The sequence below is a fragment of the Ailuropoda melanoleuca genome, chromosome 4, assembly GCF_002007445.2.
Source record: "Ailuropoda melanoleuca isolate Jingjing chromosome 4, ASM200744v2, whole genome shotgun sequence".
Taxonomy (NCBI): Eukaryota; Metazoa; Chordata; class Mammalia; order Carnivora; family Ursidae; genus Ailuropoda; species Ailuropoda melanoleuca.
The window spans coordinates 118,193,649-118,206,997 of NC_048221.1; the positions used below are offsets into that span (position 1 = coordinate 118,193,649).

Genomic DNA, 13,349 nt, shown 5'->3' on the forward strand with positions numbered 1-13,349 from the left:
GCTGTTATCTTAATGTCTTACAACACAAACAACTTTTAAGGAGATAATAAATACCAATGGGCAGAAATATATACCAACCTACAGGTAAGGATGTTAGAGAAATAACTGGAAAATCTCTGCTGACCGTGCTTCCGAGAAGAATCAAACGAGACACGTTTAGCACGATGAAGACGATCCATGTGACCCTTAATCAAAACTGGCAGAGTCTTGAGTTACATCAGGGAGGTTGCTTACAGGTTTCCTCTGGGTCTCCCACGTGGACCTAAAATCATCCTGTCCTGCATGTTTCCACTAATTAATTCAGTACCAGCCGCGGAATCACCTGTCAGTATTTTCATCCGCATAACCCTAGGTTATCCTGTTTGTAAATCCCAGCAATTCCTGAGCTGTGACTGCAGGAGTCACCTTGATGCATACATGCTTTGAGGCCTTAAATCATGAGTATCTCATAGCGTCTTCCAGTCTTTGCCTGCTTAAACGGAAAGCAATCTCCTCCCTGCTTTAGCATAAGATAATTACAGGACTCCTGATGGTTTATCTTACCTTCACATGTACGGCCATCTGCAGAAATTGAGAAACCCTGTTCGCAGACACAGTGAAAAGAACCATCTGTGTTGAGACACTCTCCATGAGGACCACAGCGTCCAGGCTGTTCACATTCGTTAATATCTGGAATTGAAAAGAGTTCCAAATATGTGAAAAAAAATTTTTTTCCTTTGGTTTCATATGAGAGCAGACATATAGTAAGCAAATCTATTACACAATGGTCTGACACTTATTCTGTGGCTCAACTGTACTATTTGTACATATACCAGACCACAAGTTGGATTGTTTTAAGAGAGAAACTATTTTGGTTCAATCCTATGAATAAGCCAATGTTATACCATTTTCAATTTACGAAAAAAAAAAAAAGCATTTTCATTTTCAGACGTTCAACCTGAATGTATTTTTTTTTTTTAAGACCTATTGGAGGCTTGAGGAACACTCTAACAAGCAACTCCTCTGAGAAACAGTCTTCATCCGTGAGCATGCTGTGTTCTTCTAGTCCTCTCCCACGGCCGTGCACACAATTCTGTGGGAGCCCCCACAGCATCATGTCACCTCCACACCGATCAACCCCCATGACGTGAACTCCTTATGGGCAAAACTGGACATGTCTTACGATAGTCTTTGGTCCCTACAGTGGCCCTTCACAAATGTCTGCTGAATATATAAATGAGATAACCACCAATTCAAAACTGGTTGAAAATGGACAGAAGAAATAAAATGCAAGAAAAAGAAGGCTGTTTAGATCAGGGGAGTTTTTATCATTTGCACAGCTTTGTGATGATGCAATTAGTGAATGAGGGTCAAAGGCTTAGTGCAGTGCCTAACATACAATGAATGGTCAGAAAGGGGTAGCTATGATTATTAACACTCATGAACAAATAAAGCTGTACACGTGGTTAACCATCTTAGCACAAGTCTTGTGCAGACCTGCTTGTTCTCAATGAAGAGTAATACGCTCCCCATGGCCAGGGTCACGATGCAATCCTAAACACTTTCAATGTATGAAGTGAAATGTTCTATCAAATTATTGTGGACACAAGTGCCCACACTGACAATATAAGGAATCCTGGAAATGGCCACTTATTCACACCAGTACTGACACATGCAATAACCTATCCACACTGTGTTTTAATCAATGTTTTCCTCAGCTGTGCCCCTTATTATACTGATGGCTCCTTGAAGAGAACTCCATATTTGAATGAAGTCCCCAACTCCTAGTACAGCACATTCATAGTGTTTTAGGGATGTTTGCCCACAAAGTCTGTTATGTTCGTTCTCTCCTAATTAAACCATGATTGCTTAAGGTACTCTTAGTTAACTGGGGCCATGAAAACTCTCACAGGTCCTTGGCACCCTGCAGCAGGAGCCCTACTAAGGCCATTTTCCTACTTTCCTGAAGTCTCCTTTATGTCTCAGCAAAGAGGTCCTTGATACATCTTCTTAGAAGTCCATCTTTAATTCAATTAAAACCATTTACTGAATGCTTCCTATGAGAAGGTTGAACAGGGTAGGACCCTCGCCATTATGAAGCTCACAGTATAACAGGGGAGGCAGGAGCCAACATGAATAGTTGCAGAGCTTAATGGGCACATGGAAAATGTATGGATTATGAGCCCTTCCCTGTGACCTCTAGACCATGCTTACCCATCAACCCTACAGTTTTCCTCCATAAAGTCATCCCTTTCTCTGCACCCAGGATCTCCTGGTGCTCTCCTTTTTGCCCTATTCACCTTATTGTGTGACAGATATTCTGCCAATATCACTGATTCATTCATCTGTCTATATCAATCCTTAATTCTTTACCATTCCACCTGCCATATAATTCAGACTAGTTCGCCTATCCACCGCTGAATCAAAATAAGAAACCAAGCAGGAATTACTCATATTTCTTAGCAATCCTCCCACTCTTGTTATTGTCACTAATTTAAGATTATTTCAAGGAACAGCAATGAATCATTTTCTACTTGACTATTTCTCAATGTGACTTTACCCTGTGAAATCCTTAATTTCTTTTATAAAATCTCTGACACCTTTTATGATTTGTCCATACCCACTGGTAATACCTTAGACTGGTTATCGTTTTTGAACTCTGACTTTCTCCTGGCTTTTAGTTTCATTCTTTCCTTCCAACCTGCTGCCTCGAGTTGCCTCTGTCTGGGCAACAAGGTTCAAAGTTCCACTGGCCTGAGGGTCAAGCCCAAGGTCCATATCCACCTTGTGGAGCCCAAGAGGTTATCCAAACCGCCTCCTTATTTTCTCCTATGTCTCAATGTGGTCCTTTAAAAGCTGCCAGCTTGCAAATTTGCATAGGGAATAATGTCATGAAGTTCTTGCTTCAAGAGAAGTCACTGATTAACAAATAATTGTCTAAAAAGTTTGATGACAGGAATTGAAGACGAATTCCCAGACTTTTTTCCAGGAAACCGCTAAGAAAGAACAACACGAATATCTGGAACTAGAGAAACATATGCATTCAATTTGGGTTGTACTTATTGAGGCATTTCTAAACTATGCTGCTAGTAACTCAGCTGAAAGCCAGACTGTATTTAAGTTGGATTTCTTTCATGGGTCCGAGATTCCACAGAAATTCACAATTTGGCATGTGTAAGTCAAAACGCAAAACTGAAGTGTGTTCTGAATCTCAAATGTACACTGTCACATTCCTACAGAGACTATTAACATGGAATTTCCATGCTGTCTATACATCAGCATTAATTTTGCTGGGGGAAGAGACTCTTACACCTCCAGCTGAAAATGCCTTACTGAATATGGAACTATCTTCAAATTATTAGGTAAAGTTTAAAGCTTATGTCTATCACACACTGTGATTCATATATGTCCCATGGTTCTTAGCACTGGCATCAATCACATTTTCGGCATTAAAACAAACTCAGAACTCTACGCCTATGTACAGAATGTGATCTGGCCATGAGATTAGACAGGAGTAGACTAGTAACTTGAGGTGGAATGAAAGATCAGAAGGCTGCCTCCAGTGACACAGCCCAAGGAGAGCATTTAGAAAAAAGATGAGTGTACACTGCCATTATAAACAGCTTCTAATCGGAGAAGGTGGGTGATGGAGCAAATTCATAGATAATACTCTAAACGGAATTAAAACCTGCTTCAGGAATATTTTTCGTTTGTTTGGATTTAAATCCTTCAAGCAGACATATTAATTTATTCTGGAAAACAGGAATCACCAATGTGACAGAGCATGAAGTCAGTTTAATAAGGATTTACAGTTAATAAAACATATTTGGAGAAGAGACATATTAGAGTTGATATCAAATCACAAATTTAATATACTGGGAGAAGACAGTAGTATAATTAATAAATCAGATGACTAAATTACCTCCTTATGATTTAACTCTACAAGTTTATGAAATCTGTAACATGAAATCATTGTCCATTTATAGAAGACTTAGTTTGCCTGTATTTGGTCAAAAAGTGTGGAGGAGAGCAACGAGAAAAGAAAGTACTGCTTTTAAACCTAAATGTCTGTAATAAAAACAGGATAGTGGGGCTTTTTAGGGGGCAACTCTTGGCATTTTTATATAAATCAAGATTCATCTGAAGATGTCAAAGTCCCAAAATGGAAATACTCGCACAATAATTTTATAATCCAAATACTTCTTCTCTATTGCATTAAACCCCAGCACACTTACTTTCTGCATTGAAAATACTAAAAAATTTAAATTCACCTTACTGTATCACAATGGCAAATGAATATAGGACATCAAATGAGGTACATCACAGTATAGCTAAATCTTGAGATCGGTAAGTAAATTAATTTAAAAAGATATCGAGGCAAAGGCCCATGTCTTTTGTATCACAGTCACCTAGAGCTGGGTGTGGATAATTCTACAGATATAGGGTACAGTATGATTCCAGGGCTATATCTTAGACAGTGCACACCATCCTCCCCTTCAAGTACTATACATTTGGGACATATGAGAGAAGACACAATTGATGACAATCTAGAATTAATAGTTATTCATGTCCACTAGCAGTGGAAAAAGGAGAATTCCAACAACGTGTACTTATATGTACTTTGGGATATACTTCAGAGTTCGCTAATGGAGGGGGAACAATTAGGAAAAAAAAATTATCCAAGTAGCGGAAATAAGTATAAAGGTAAATATAAGTGAGAGTCTTTGGTGGAAGAAATAGGCATGGATTTCTTAAGACTAATAAAAAGGGAAAGTTGGAGGGCAGCCAGGTAGAGCTAAAAGTGTTGAGATGAAGGATCTAGACAATCTGATTTTTTAGTCCCAGCATCACCAATAACTCAGTGTGCTATACTGGGGGAAAAGCACTGAATCTCACAGTCTTCTTTCTTTTGGCTATAAATGTAGTAATAATTGGTAGGGCAACATAGGGAAGAACAGCGGGAAAGATCTTGGGATCAAATGTCAGCTCTACTACTTACTGGGAAGAGCAAACTACCAAAATGGATATAAGCTGCCTCTTAAATTCTCTACAAATCCATGAGGTATCTACAGTAATTGGCACATGGTAGGTATTCAATTAAAGCTCTTGTGTTTGGTGCTGTGTTCTTATCAGTACCTTGTGTCCTCTATACTTTTGTTTGGGAGATGAAATATGATAGCAGTTTGAAGAAATAATAAAATCCTTTCCTCTATACCTCTATAATTTTGACCAAATTATCACTGAGGTTTTTTTAGGAAGAGAAAAAGCTTGATACACAATAAAAACAGAGACCAAGGAAGGGATGGATAAATACCAGCTATGAGACTAAATGAAATATACCCATGAAGGACATTAAAAAAGCCAGAAGATTATTTTTAATCTAGCACCAAGATTGGCCCATGGAAGGAACAGCAAAGTACAGGTGATCTCAGTTACCACGGAAGCTTGCAAAGCTAGGACACAGGTCCAAAATGCTTGAGTTTCAGTTAACGTGGACTGCAAAGTGAAAACTTCCCATACTTGATGCAGACCCAAGAAAGAGATTTTAAAACTCTAAGCTGGCATAGTTCTTTTATATATATAAATGGGTAAAGCCACAGACTACCATCAGGAAGCATCACAGAACTAAACAACCATGTAAATCAGGACAAAAATGAGAGAAGTACCTTGACATCCTTTATTGTCATTTAGCTGGAAACCATCTGGACAAGTGCAATCATATGACCCTTCAGTGTTAATGCAGTCTCCTCCTTGGCAAACACTGTTGTCTTCCAAGCATTCATTGATATCTGTAAGTCAATTTTAACAATGTAAAAGACAGAATAAGCTATATTAAAAAAATTAAGCGTTACTCTTACACACAAAAAGCATGTAAATGAACATTATTTTACACCTTCCACAAGGAAGATGTAATAGAAGACAGCTTTTTAACTTTCAATTTTTAAAAAATGAAACATTTTGAAAGGATTTTGGCCTTGAACAATTAATAAAGTTTTAACATCAAATGAAATTTGGAAGAGAAAACATCAAAGTCTTATACTAAACAATTTACTTGGCTATGTTCTTGATGACAACAGGGAATGAAAATATTCTTTAAATATGTATTAAGAGGGGTACCTGAGTGGTTCAGTTAGTTAAGCATCTGCCTTCGGCTCAGGTCATGATCCTGGGGTCCTGGGATCCAGCCCAGAGTCGGGCTCCCTGTTCAGTGGGGAGTCTGCTTGTCCCTCTCCCTCTGCACCTCCCCCTGCTTGTGCGCACTCTCTCTCTTAAATAAAATCTTTTTAAAATAAATAAATCTTAAGAATATCTTGAGCATCTAGGGGCACCTGGGTGGCTAAGTTGGGTAAGCATCCTACTCTTGATTTTGGCTCAGGTCATGATCTCAGGGTCTTGAGACTGAGCCCCAACTCGGGCTCTGCACTGGGTGTGGAACCTGCTTAAGATTCTTTCCCTCCCTCTCTCTCTGCCCCTCTCCATCCTCCTCTGTCTCCCTCTCTAAAAAATACGTAATAAATAAACAAACAGACAAAAAAGTGAGCGGGGGCACCTGGGGGGCTCAGTCAGTTAAGTGTCTGACTCTTGATTTTGGCTCAGGTCATGATCTCAGGGTCATGAGATCAAATCCTGCGTGGGGCTCACACTAGGCATGGAACCTGCTTAAGATTCTCTCTCTTCCTCTCCCTCTGCCCTTCCCCCACCTCTCTCTCCCTCTCAAAAAAGAAAAAAAAAAGAATATCTTGAGTATATTTATACAAGATCCTGTACTATGCATTATAAGAAAAATTCTAAATTATGTGGCTTGATTTCTGCTCCCAAACAGAAATGATTTAAATTATATTAATAAAAATAAACACAAAATATTACATTGCTTTCTAAGTCCAAAAAAATTCAACCTAAGAGTTGCCAAAATATATAATTACTTGTCAAAAGAATGGTACCAACTTCATGTATCACATGGATTTAGAGAAGAGATGTCTTAAAGGCCAAAGGTAGCTTCATGTAACAGAGGGGATTTACTTGAAGCCTGGACAGCAGGGTAGAAAGTAGAGGAGGGGGAGAAGGGGCCTTTTGGCGGGAAAGGGAATCAGCAAGATCAAAAGCTCCATTGAAGTCACTTACTCAGCAGCTATCACCAATAGGTTTGAGGTTGACTGGATTTTTAATGCATATATTTATAGCACATGTGCAACTAAACATGGTTTACGTAACCAGTAATGAGTTCTGACTGCGCATGTGAGACAATTAATGACCCCCCTCACTGCGTGAATGCTGGGCAGATCTTTCACGAGGGCTGTTTATTACCACATTTACTTCCAGTCAGAGCTCATTACTCCTAACACAGTCCATGACTCCCTCTTCTTTTGTCTGTGCAGGATTTCAATTATTAGCACTGAAGAAAGCTAAGGAACAAAACCTTCCTTGTTTTCTCAGAATTTGGCATATGATGGCATTTCTTGCCAATAATTATGATTGCTGCGAAAATGCAAGAGAAATTCCAGGAAGAAGTGAACATGGAGACGGTTGCAGTCTCAATCTCCTCACTGTCTCGTTCAAAATGTTGGCACACCAAATTAAATTTTCCTCATAGAACCCAATCCACTTATTAACTGGCTTCTGTACCGTTCATGAGGCAAATAAAAGAGAAGTAAGCACCTTATAATTTCATTCCACCAAAAGAAACACAAGTCAGGCTGTCCCCCTAGATTAAAATGTTTCTGAATACTGATCCTAGAACATGAAACATAGCTGACGTGACTTTGTCACAACTAAAGTGGGTTACCCCTTCTTGTTTAGTATGTTTTTCTAATTTCACTCAAATATAATTTACATACAATACATGCATCTAATTTTAAGAGTCTAGCTCAATGAGTTTGAACAAATGTAGATACATTCTCGTGATCGCCATCACAATCAAAGCATAGACATTTCTTTATCCCTTTACTAGATTCTTAGATCATTGCAAATGAAATCATTTTTTAAGGAATTGTGAGATATCTCTGTAAGAATGTTATTCTGTAGTTACTAACATAAGGCTTGGTGATACTTCCCTTTGACTCTTTTTCCAGTCTGCCCTGGATTATCCATTCTTACTAAACCTCATGCCATGAAAGGGACACTAAAGGAAAATTATGCATAAGACAGAGAAGAGCATGCAGGAATCAGTGTCTCCCATGAAGTCTGAAACCTTTAGGTTTCATTCCCATGCCAAAGAATGTTTTATTCATCAGCTAACTGATGCTTGGAGTATCAAGATTTCTAAGTGGAAACAAAGTTAATAGAGAATAGGCTTTTAGATATAAATTCTATGAAAATAATTCATAAGCCCCAACTCTCTGATTTATTCTCAATAATGATTGTGCCAAATGGGGATAAATGCTGGTCTACTGTGCGTGAATCTCTGCCATAAAACATGTATTAAGTGAATATATTAGACCACCCATTAAAAAAAAAAAAGGTGTAGGCACTTCCATCACCCTAAAGGTTTCCTTGTGCCCCTTTTTTGTTTGGCTTCCTCTGATCAGCACAGTGTTTTTGAGACTGATCTAGGGTATTGTGTGTACCAACCTCTCTCTCCTCTTTATTGCGGAGCAGTCTTCTATCATATGAATGTGCCACAATTTGTTGACCAATTCACCTTTGATGAGTGCCTAGATTGTTTACAGTTTGGCTATTATGAATAAAATTTTGATAAACATTCATGTGTAAGTCTTTGTGCAATCACAGGCTTTCATTTTCCTTGAGTAAATTCCTAGAGGTGGAGTGGCTGGGTCACAGAGTAAGTTTAAACTGTGATAAAACGGTCCTCTAAAGTGGCTGCACCATTTTACGTTCCCACAGGCAGGCATGAGAGCACTAACTTTCCATATGTATTCTGACAGCTCCACAGCTATTCTCGTGGGTGTTATGTAGTCAGTTTTTAGATACCTTTCCTTATTCTGTAGGAAACAGAGATAACCAAGGAAAGGCATATTTGAACATTAGCATCATGTGAAAAATCTCAATTCAAAAAAGTTGGAGAGTCCTGAGAACATGAATTTCATCGACAAGAGAAACACTGCATTACCTAGATGTTTGCCTTAGCAAAATGAAAGGGCATCAGCTTTGTTCATGCTACTTTTAAACCATTTGATTTTCATTCATTTTTCAAAATCTAAGAGAACCTATGTGAGGAAAAGAAACATGATTCTAAGTGTTTATAAATGATCATATAGATTTGAAAATTCAGTGCATTTTATTAGAACCTGATTTAATCTAAATTTTTTTGAAGGACTGCTATCTTCAAAAGCAAAAAAAAAAAAAAAAAAAAAAAAAAAAAAAAGGTGGTTGAACAAAAAGTAGGTTGAACATCCCAACATGGGATGGTCCTGAAACACCGCCTAGGCTGGTGTGAAAGACAGAGCCCTTCGAGCATTTGGGCAACAGGCTTTAAGGAAACAATGTCAATCTTGGTCACACCTTCACTAAGAATGCACTGGTCAAAGTCACCAGGGATCCCCACCCTGCCTAACCCCATGGTCAATTCTGGTCCTCATCTCACTTAGCAGCAATGTTTGACACAGATCGTAACTCTCTCCTCTCGGAAATATTTTCTTCTCTTGGATTTTGATTTTCCTCCTTCCTCTCTTGCCATTTATTCTCAATCCCCTTTGCTGGTTCCTATCCTCCTTCTCACTTATAAATGAGGGGCCAGGACTCCATCTTTGACCCCTTTTCTCTTTTAGCTAAACTGACTCCCTTGATGATGTCATCCAATTTCACAGCTTAAACACTGTCTACGTGTTAATGACACGCAGCCCAAGACTCACCCCTGAATTCCACACACATAGGTCCAACTGCCTTTCAGATATCTTCATTTGGATACTCATTATGGGCATCCCAAATTTAAAGTGCCCATGTCAAACTCCGAACCTCTTCCACAAAACCTATTTCTTGGCGCCTTGGCATCTGTTACTCCTTTGAATGGAATGGTCTTCCTATAAATAATCAAATGCCATGATCTCAAGGCACCTTCTGCCTGCCTCTGTAAGATCAGCTCCCTCCCCCCTTCCACACTCCCCATACAACCCCTTTTATTTTTTTCCATAGCATTTATTGCCACTCAACAAACTATATATTTTACTTATTTATCATGCATAGCTCCCTCACTAGAATGTTAGCTCTACAAAGGGAGGGATTTTTGTCTGTTTGGTTTATTGCTGTATATCCTATACCTAGCACAATACCTGGTACATCCTTGGCCCTCAAATATTTGTGGAATGCACACATGAAAAGAATGAATGATTTTGACTTGGAAAGAAATATCGTAAGGAGACAAATACTAGCACTTCTTCTCACCTTTTTTTATTTGGTCCACAAAGAAATGACCAAGAGAGAGAGGCCACAGAAAGGCAGAGTAAATCATAAATCTTCTTTTTCAGGCTTTGCAAGGGACTGGCATGGAGCAATCATAGTGATGGGCTGGGGAAGGTGCTAAGGTGGGCATGGAAGTAGAGACTGAATCCAGAAAGGAAACAGGTCAGAGGCAGAGCCTTTGAAGGCTGAGGTGCCAAGACATCTAATAACCAGCACAACGGAGGCCACCCTTCACAGACTGAGTGGCTACTGAGCATGTTGGAGCAAGTAACACACAGAAATTAGCACAATACTTGGGATTCTGACTCTGATTCTGACTTCCAGAAGGACTGTAGGATAACACTTCAAGAAAACAAGGCCTTGGCAGAGTTATTAGAAGAAAGTTACACATTTAAATATAAAAGCCAACAAGAAAGATGGTTCTTCCTCCCACAGCTGTGAGAGGCATGTGAACAGCAACAGCTCAGTTAATTACAGCAAAATACCACTGGGGAGGGTCGGAAACACTACTAGTTGGGAATTAGCAGGCTGAAGCGCTATTATAGTTTCAAAGACAGCACTGAATTAGTTGAATGGACTCCAATCCTATTTATAACCTAGAACAGCAGGGAAATTAGCCCTGACTTTAAGAGAAAAAAGACCAATTATACACTCCAAAAGAAGCCTTCTTACTGAATATCTATATTAACAATGATGAGCAAATTGGCTAAAAAGTCTTTGTTTGGCTTTTCATGCGGTTGATGTTGACAGAATAAAAATCCTGGACTTCTGACGAGACAGGCAACACATAAAACAGCCAAAATAGAGCAACATAACCTCTACTGAGGACCAATCAATGGCCTGGTTCCCCTCTGGGTCGGTCAGGGGTTAGGGCAGAAGAGATGCTGGTGGTCAGTTTAGGTTTTCAGGGCCTTAGCATGTGCTCTGTCACCTATTTATTCTGCAAGAGGTTCTTGCATGTCTGGTCCCCAGATACACGTCTGCCTCTCTCACCTTGGAAAGCCACTATGTTGAATCATTAACAGTTATCCATAAGTTACAGAGCTCCCGATACACAGTTTTTCAATCAAATTTCATTATTTTGTTTCATCACTTGTTTGCCTATTTTTTAATAGGTATGTTGATTACGACTCTTCACTGGTGTCATTAGCCCTTTGAAGTCCATCATTACCTTAGGATCAAATCCTAGATGATTTGCTTATTCAGCAATAACATAAATGTTAAGGCCTCTGAAACTGCCCCAAATGCCCTCTGGAAAGGTTCTCCCTGGTTGTGCCAAGTTCTCTGGTCAGTAAAGTAGGATGCTATAAAGTATAATGGATCTTTCCCAACCAAGAGGGACCGACAAGTGAGAAAGTATCGTGGCCATTTTTCAATGTGTGTCACATTTGTGCCACAAAACCACTCACTAAAAAGCTCATGTGCTTCTCTCCAAGGTGGGATTCAGCCCCTCACTCACAAACTCTAGCTCTCATGTGAGGCACAACCCTGCCACGCTCACATTTCTGGTTTCACAACTGACAGGGTCTACATGTGGGACATCAGAGGACGAACTGGAAAAAAAAACGGTGAGTTGGGTAGACAATGAGCACAGAGAATTCACAGGTGAAAGACCAGCTCAGCAGCCCTGACCACCCCAAAGGCTCTGAGGAACAGCAGGCATGGGGGCAGTGGGTGGTTAACAATTACACCATGCTGGACACCTGGGGTAGCTTTTAGAAATACTTCTGCAAAACGCTCAAAATTGAATTAAAGTTTAGCTCTTAAAAACTTTCCAGTTATCTGGAAAATTAACTTGTGTTTACTTATTTGGACGCTGGTCCTGCATAAATAAGGTATTACCATTCAGAACTACATACCCAGGATAAACCACCTAAAGCTGAGAAAAGTGAAAGTGATCCTTTACTCATTTAGCCGGCATCATTCTTCTAAAACACAGCGCTGGGCAGTGCAAGGAAAACCTGGATTCTACTGGCTTCTTTTCATTATCTGTGTGACCATGGGGAAAATGTTTTTGCCAGGACCTTATGTCCTGACTGTGAGGTCAAAAGGCTGGACTCAAGGACAGAAAGCCAGGATGATGTCCAGATGTCTCTGGGATTGTGCAGTCAGGAGCAATTCTCACCTTCACAGTGGTCCCCGAGGGCGGATGCTCTGTAACCTCGGTCACAAACACAGAGGAAGGAGCCCTCCGTGTTCCTGCACTGTCCATTACTGCAGAGATGATGGTGCTGACATTCGTCAATATCTACAGGCAAGAGAGTAAAAAGAAACTGTATATGTGGTACTTTAAAAATATTTTTAATCATACATGTAAAGAAGTCAATAAACTATCTACTTTATAATTAGACTCTTTGTTGTGTGAATTAAACTGATCTCTAGTAAAAGGTCATGAATCCCCCAGGAGGGAAATATCCAGATGAACTCAAAATCTTAACCAGTAAGCTAAGAATCTGTATATATCAATGCCAATGTTCACTGATAAGTGGCAAATACTTTGCTGCAATCTGTAAACCTCAACTTAGCTTCTTGACTCTCTTTGATATGTTTAAAGAGAACACTGAGATTAAAAGCACTTAGGCTTATAACAGTCTAAAGCTGAGGTGAGCAAACTATAGCTCACTGCCTACTCCTGTACACAAAGATTTATTGGAAAATAGCACCAAAAATTCATGTACTATCTGGCCCTTTACCAGAGAAGTTTGCTGACCCCTGATGTAAAGTATCATGGCATAAACACCTTCATTTCTTTTTTGAACATATACCCTTCAGGCCCCTAGCAATTAGGCTTCCTTTTTTTTCCCTCTCTCTCTATGATTTTCTGGCCAAATCTAATGGCTTTTCCCTCCTCTCAGCCAATTTGGTTTCTGCATTGCCATTGAATCTCTCTCTTCCTTGACCCACATAGCCTCAGCTTGGAGATGATTTGTTTTGTAACCCCAGCCCCGAGCTCAGGCTGAAGCACACACATGCGTCATATCCACACAACAGAAGGCACAATGATATACTGCTAG

General features: G+C 39.6%; 1 protein-coding gene across 5 annotated transcripts in view; it reads right to left on the reverse strand.

Annotated features, from left to right (window-relative positions):
- Window positions 1-13,349, reverse strand: part of LTBP1 (latent transforming growth factor beta binding protein 1) — a 229,319-nt gene that overhangs the window by 73,692 nt on the left and 142,278 nt on the right. For all 5 annotated transcript variants that reach the window (XM_034659662.1, XM_011229803.3, XM_011229802.3 and 2 more), the window contains 3 exons: window positions 12,461-12,583; window positions 5,646-5,768; window positions 544-669 (listed from right to left, as the gene is read on the reverse strand). In XM_034659662.1, coding sequence (XP_034515553.1) covers window positions 544-669; window positions 5,646-5,768; window positions 12,461-12,583 — 372 coding nt within the window. The remainder of the gene's footprint in view (window positions 1-543; window positions 670-5,645; window positions 5,769-12,460; window positions 12,584-13,349) is intronic.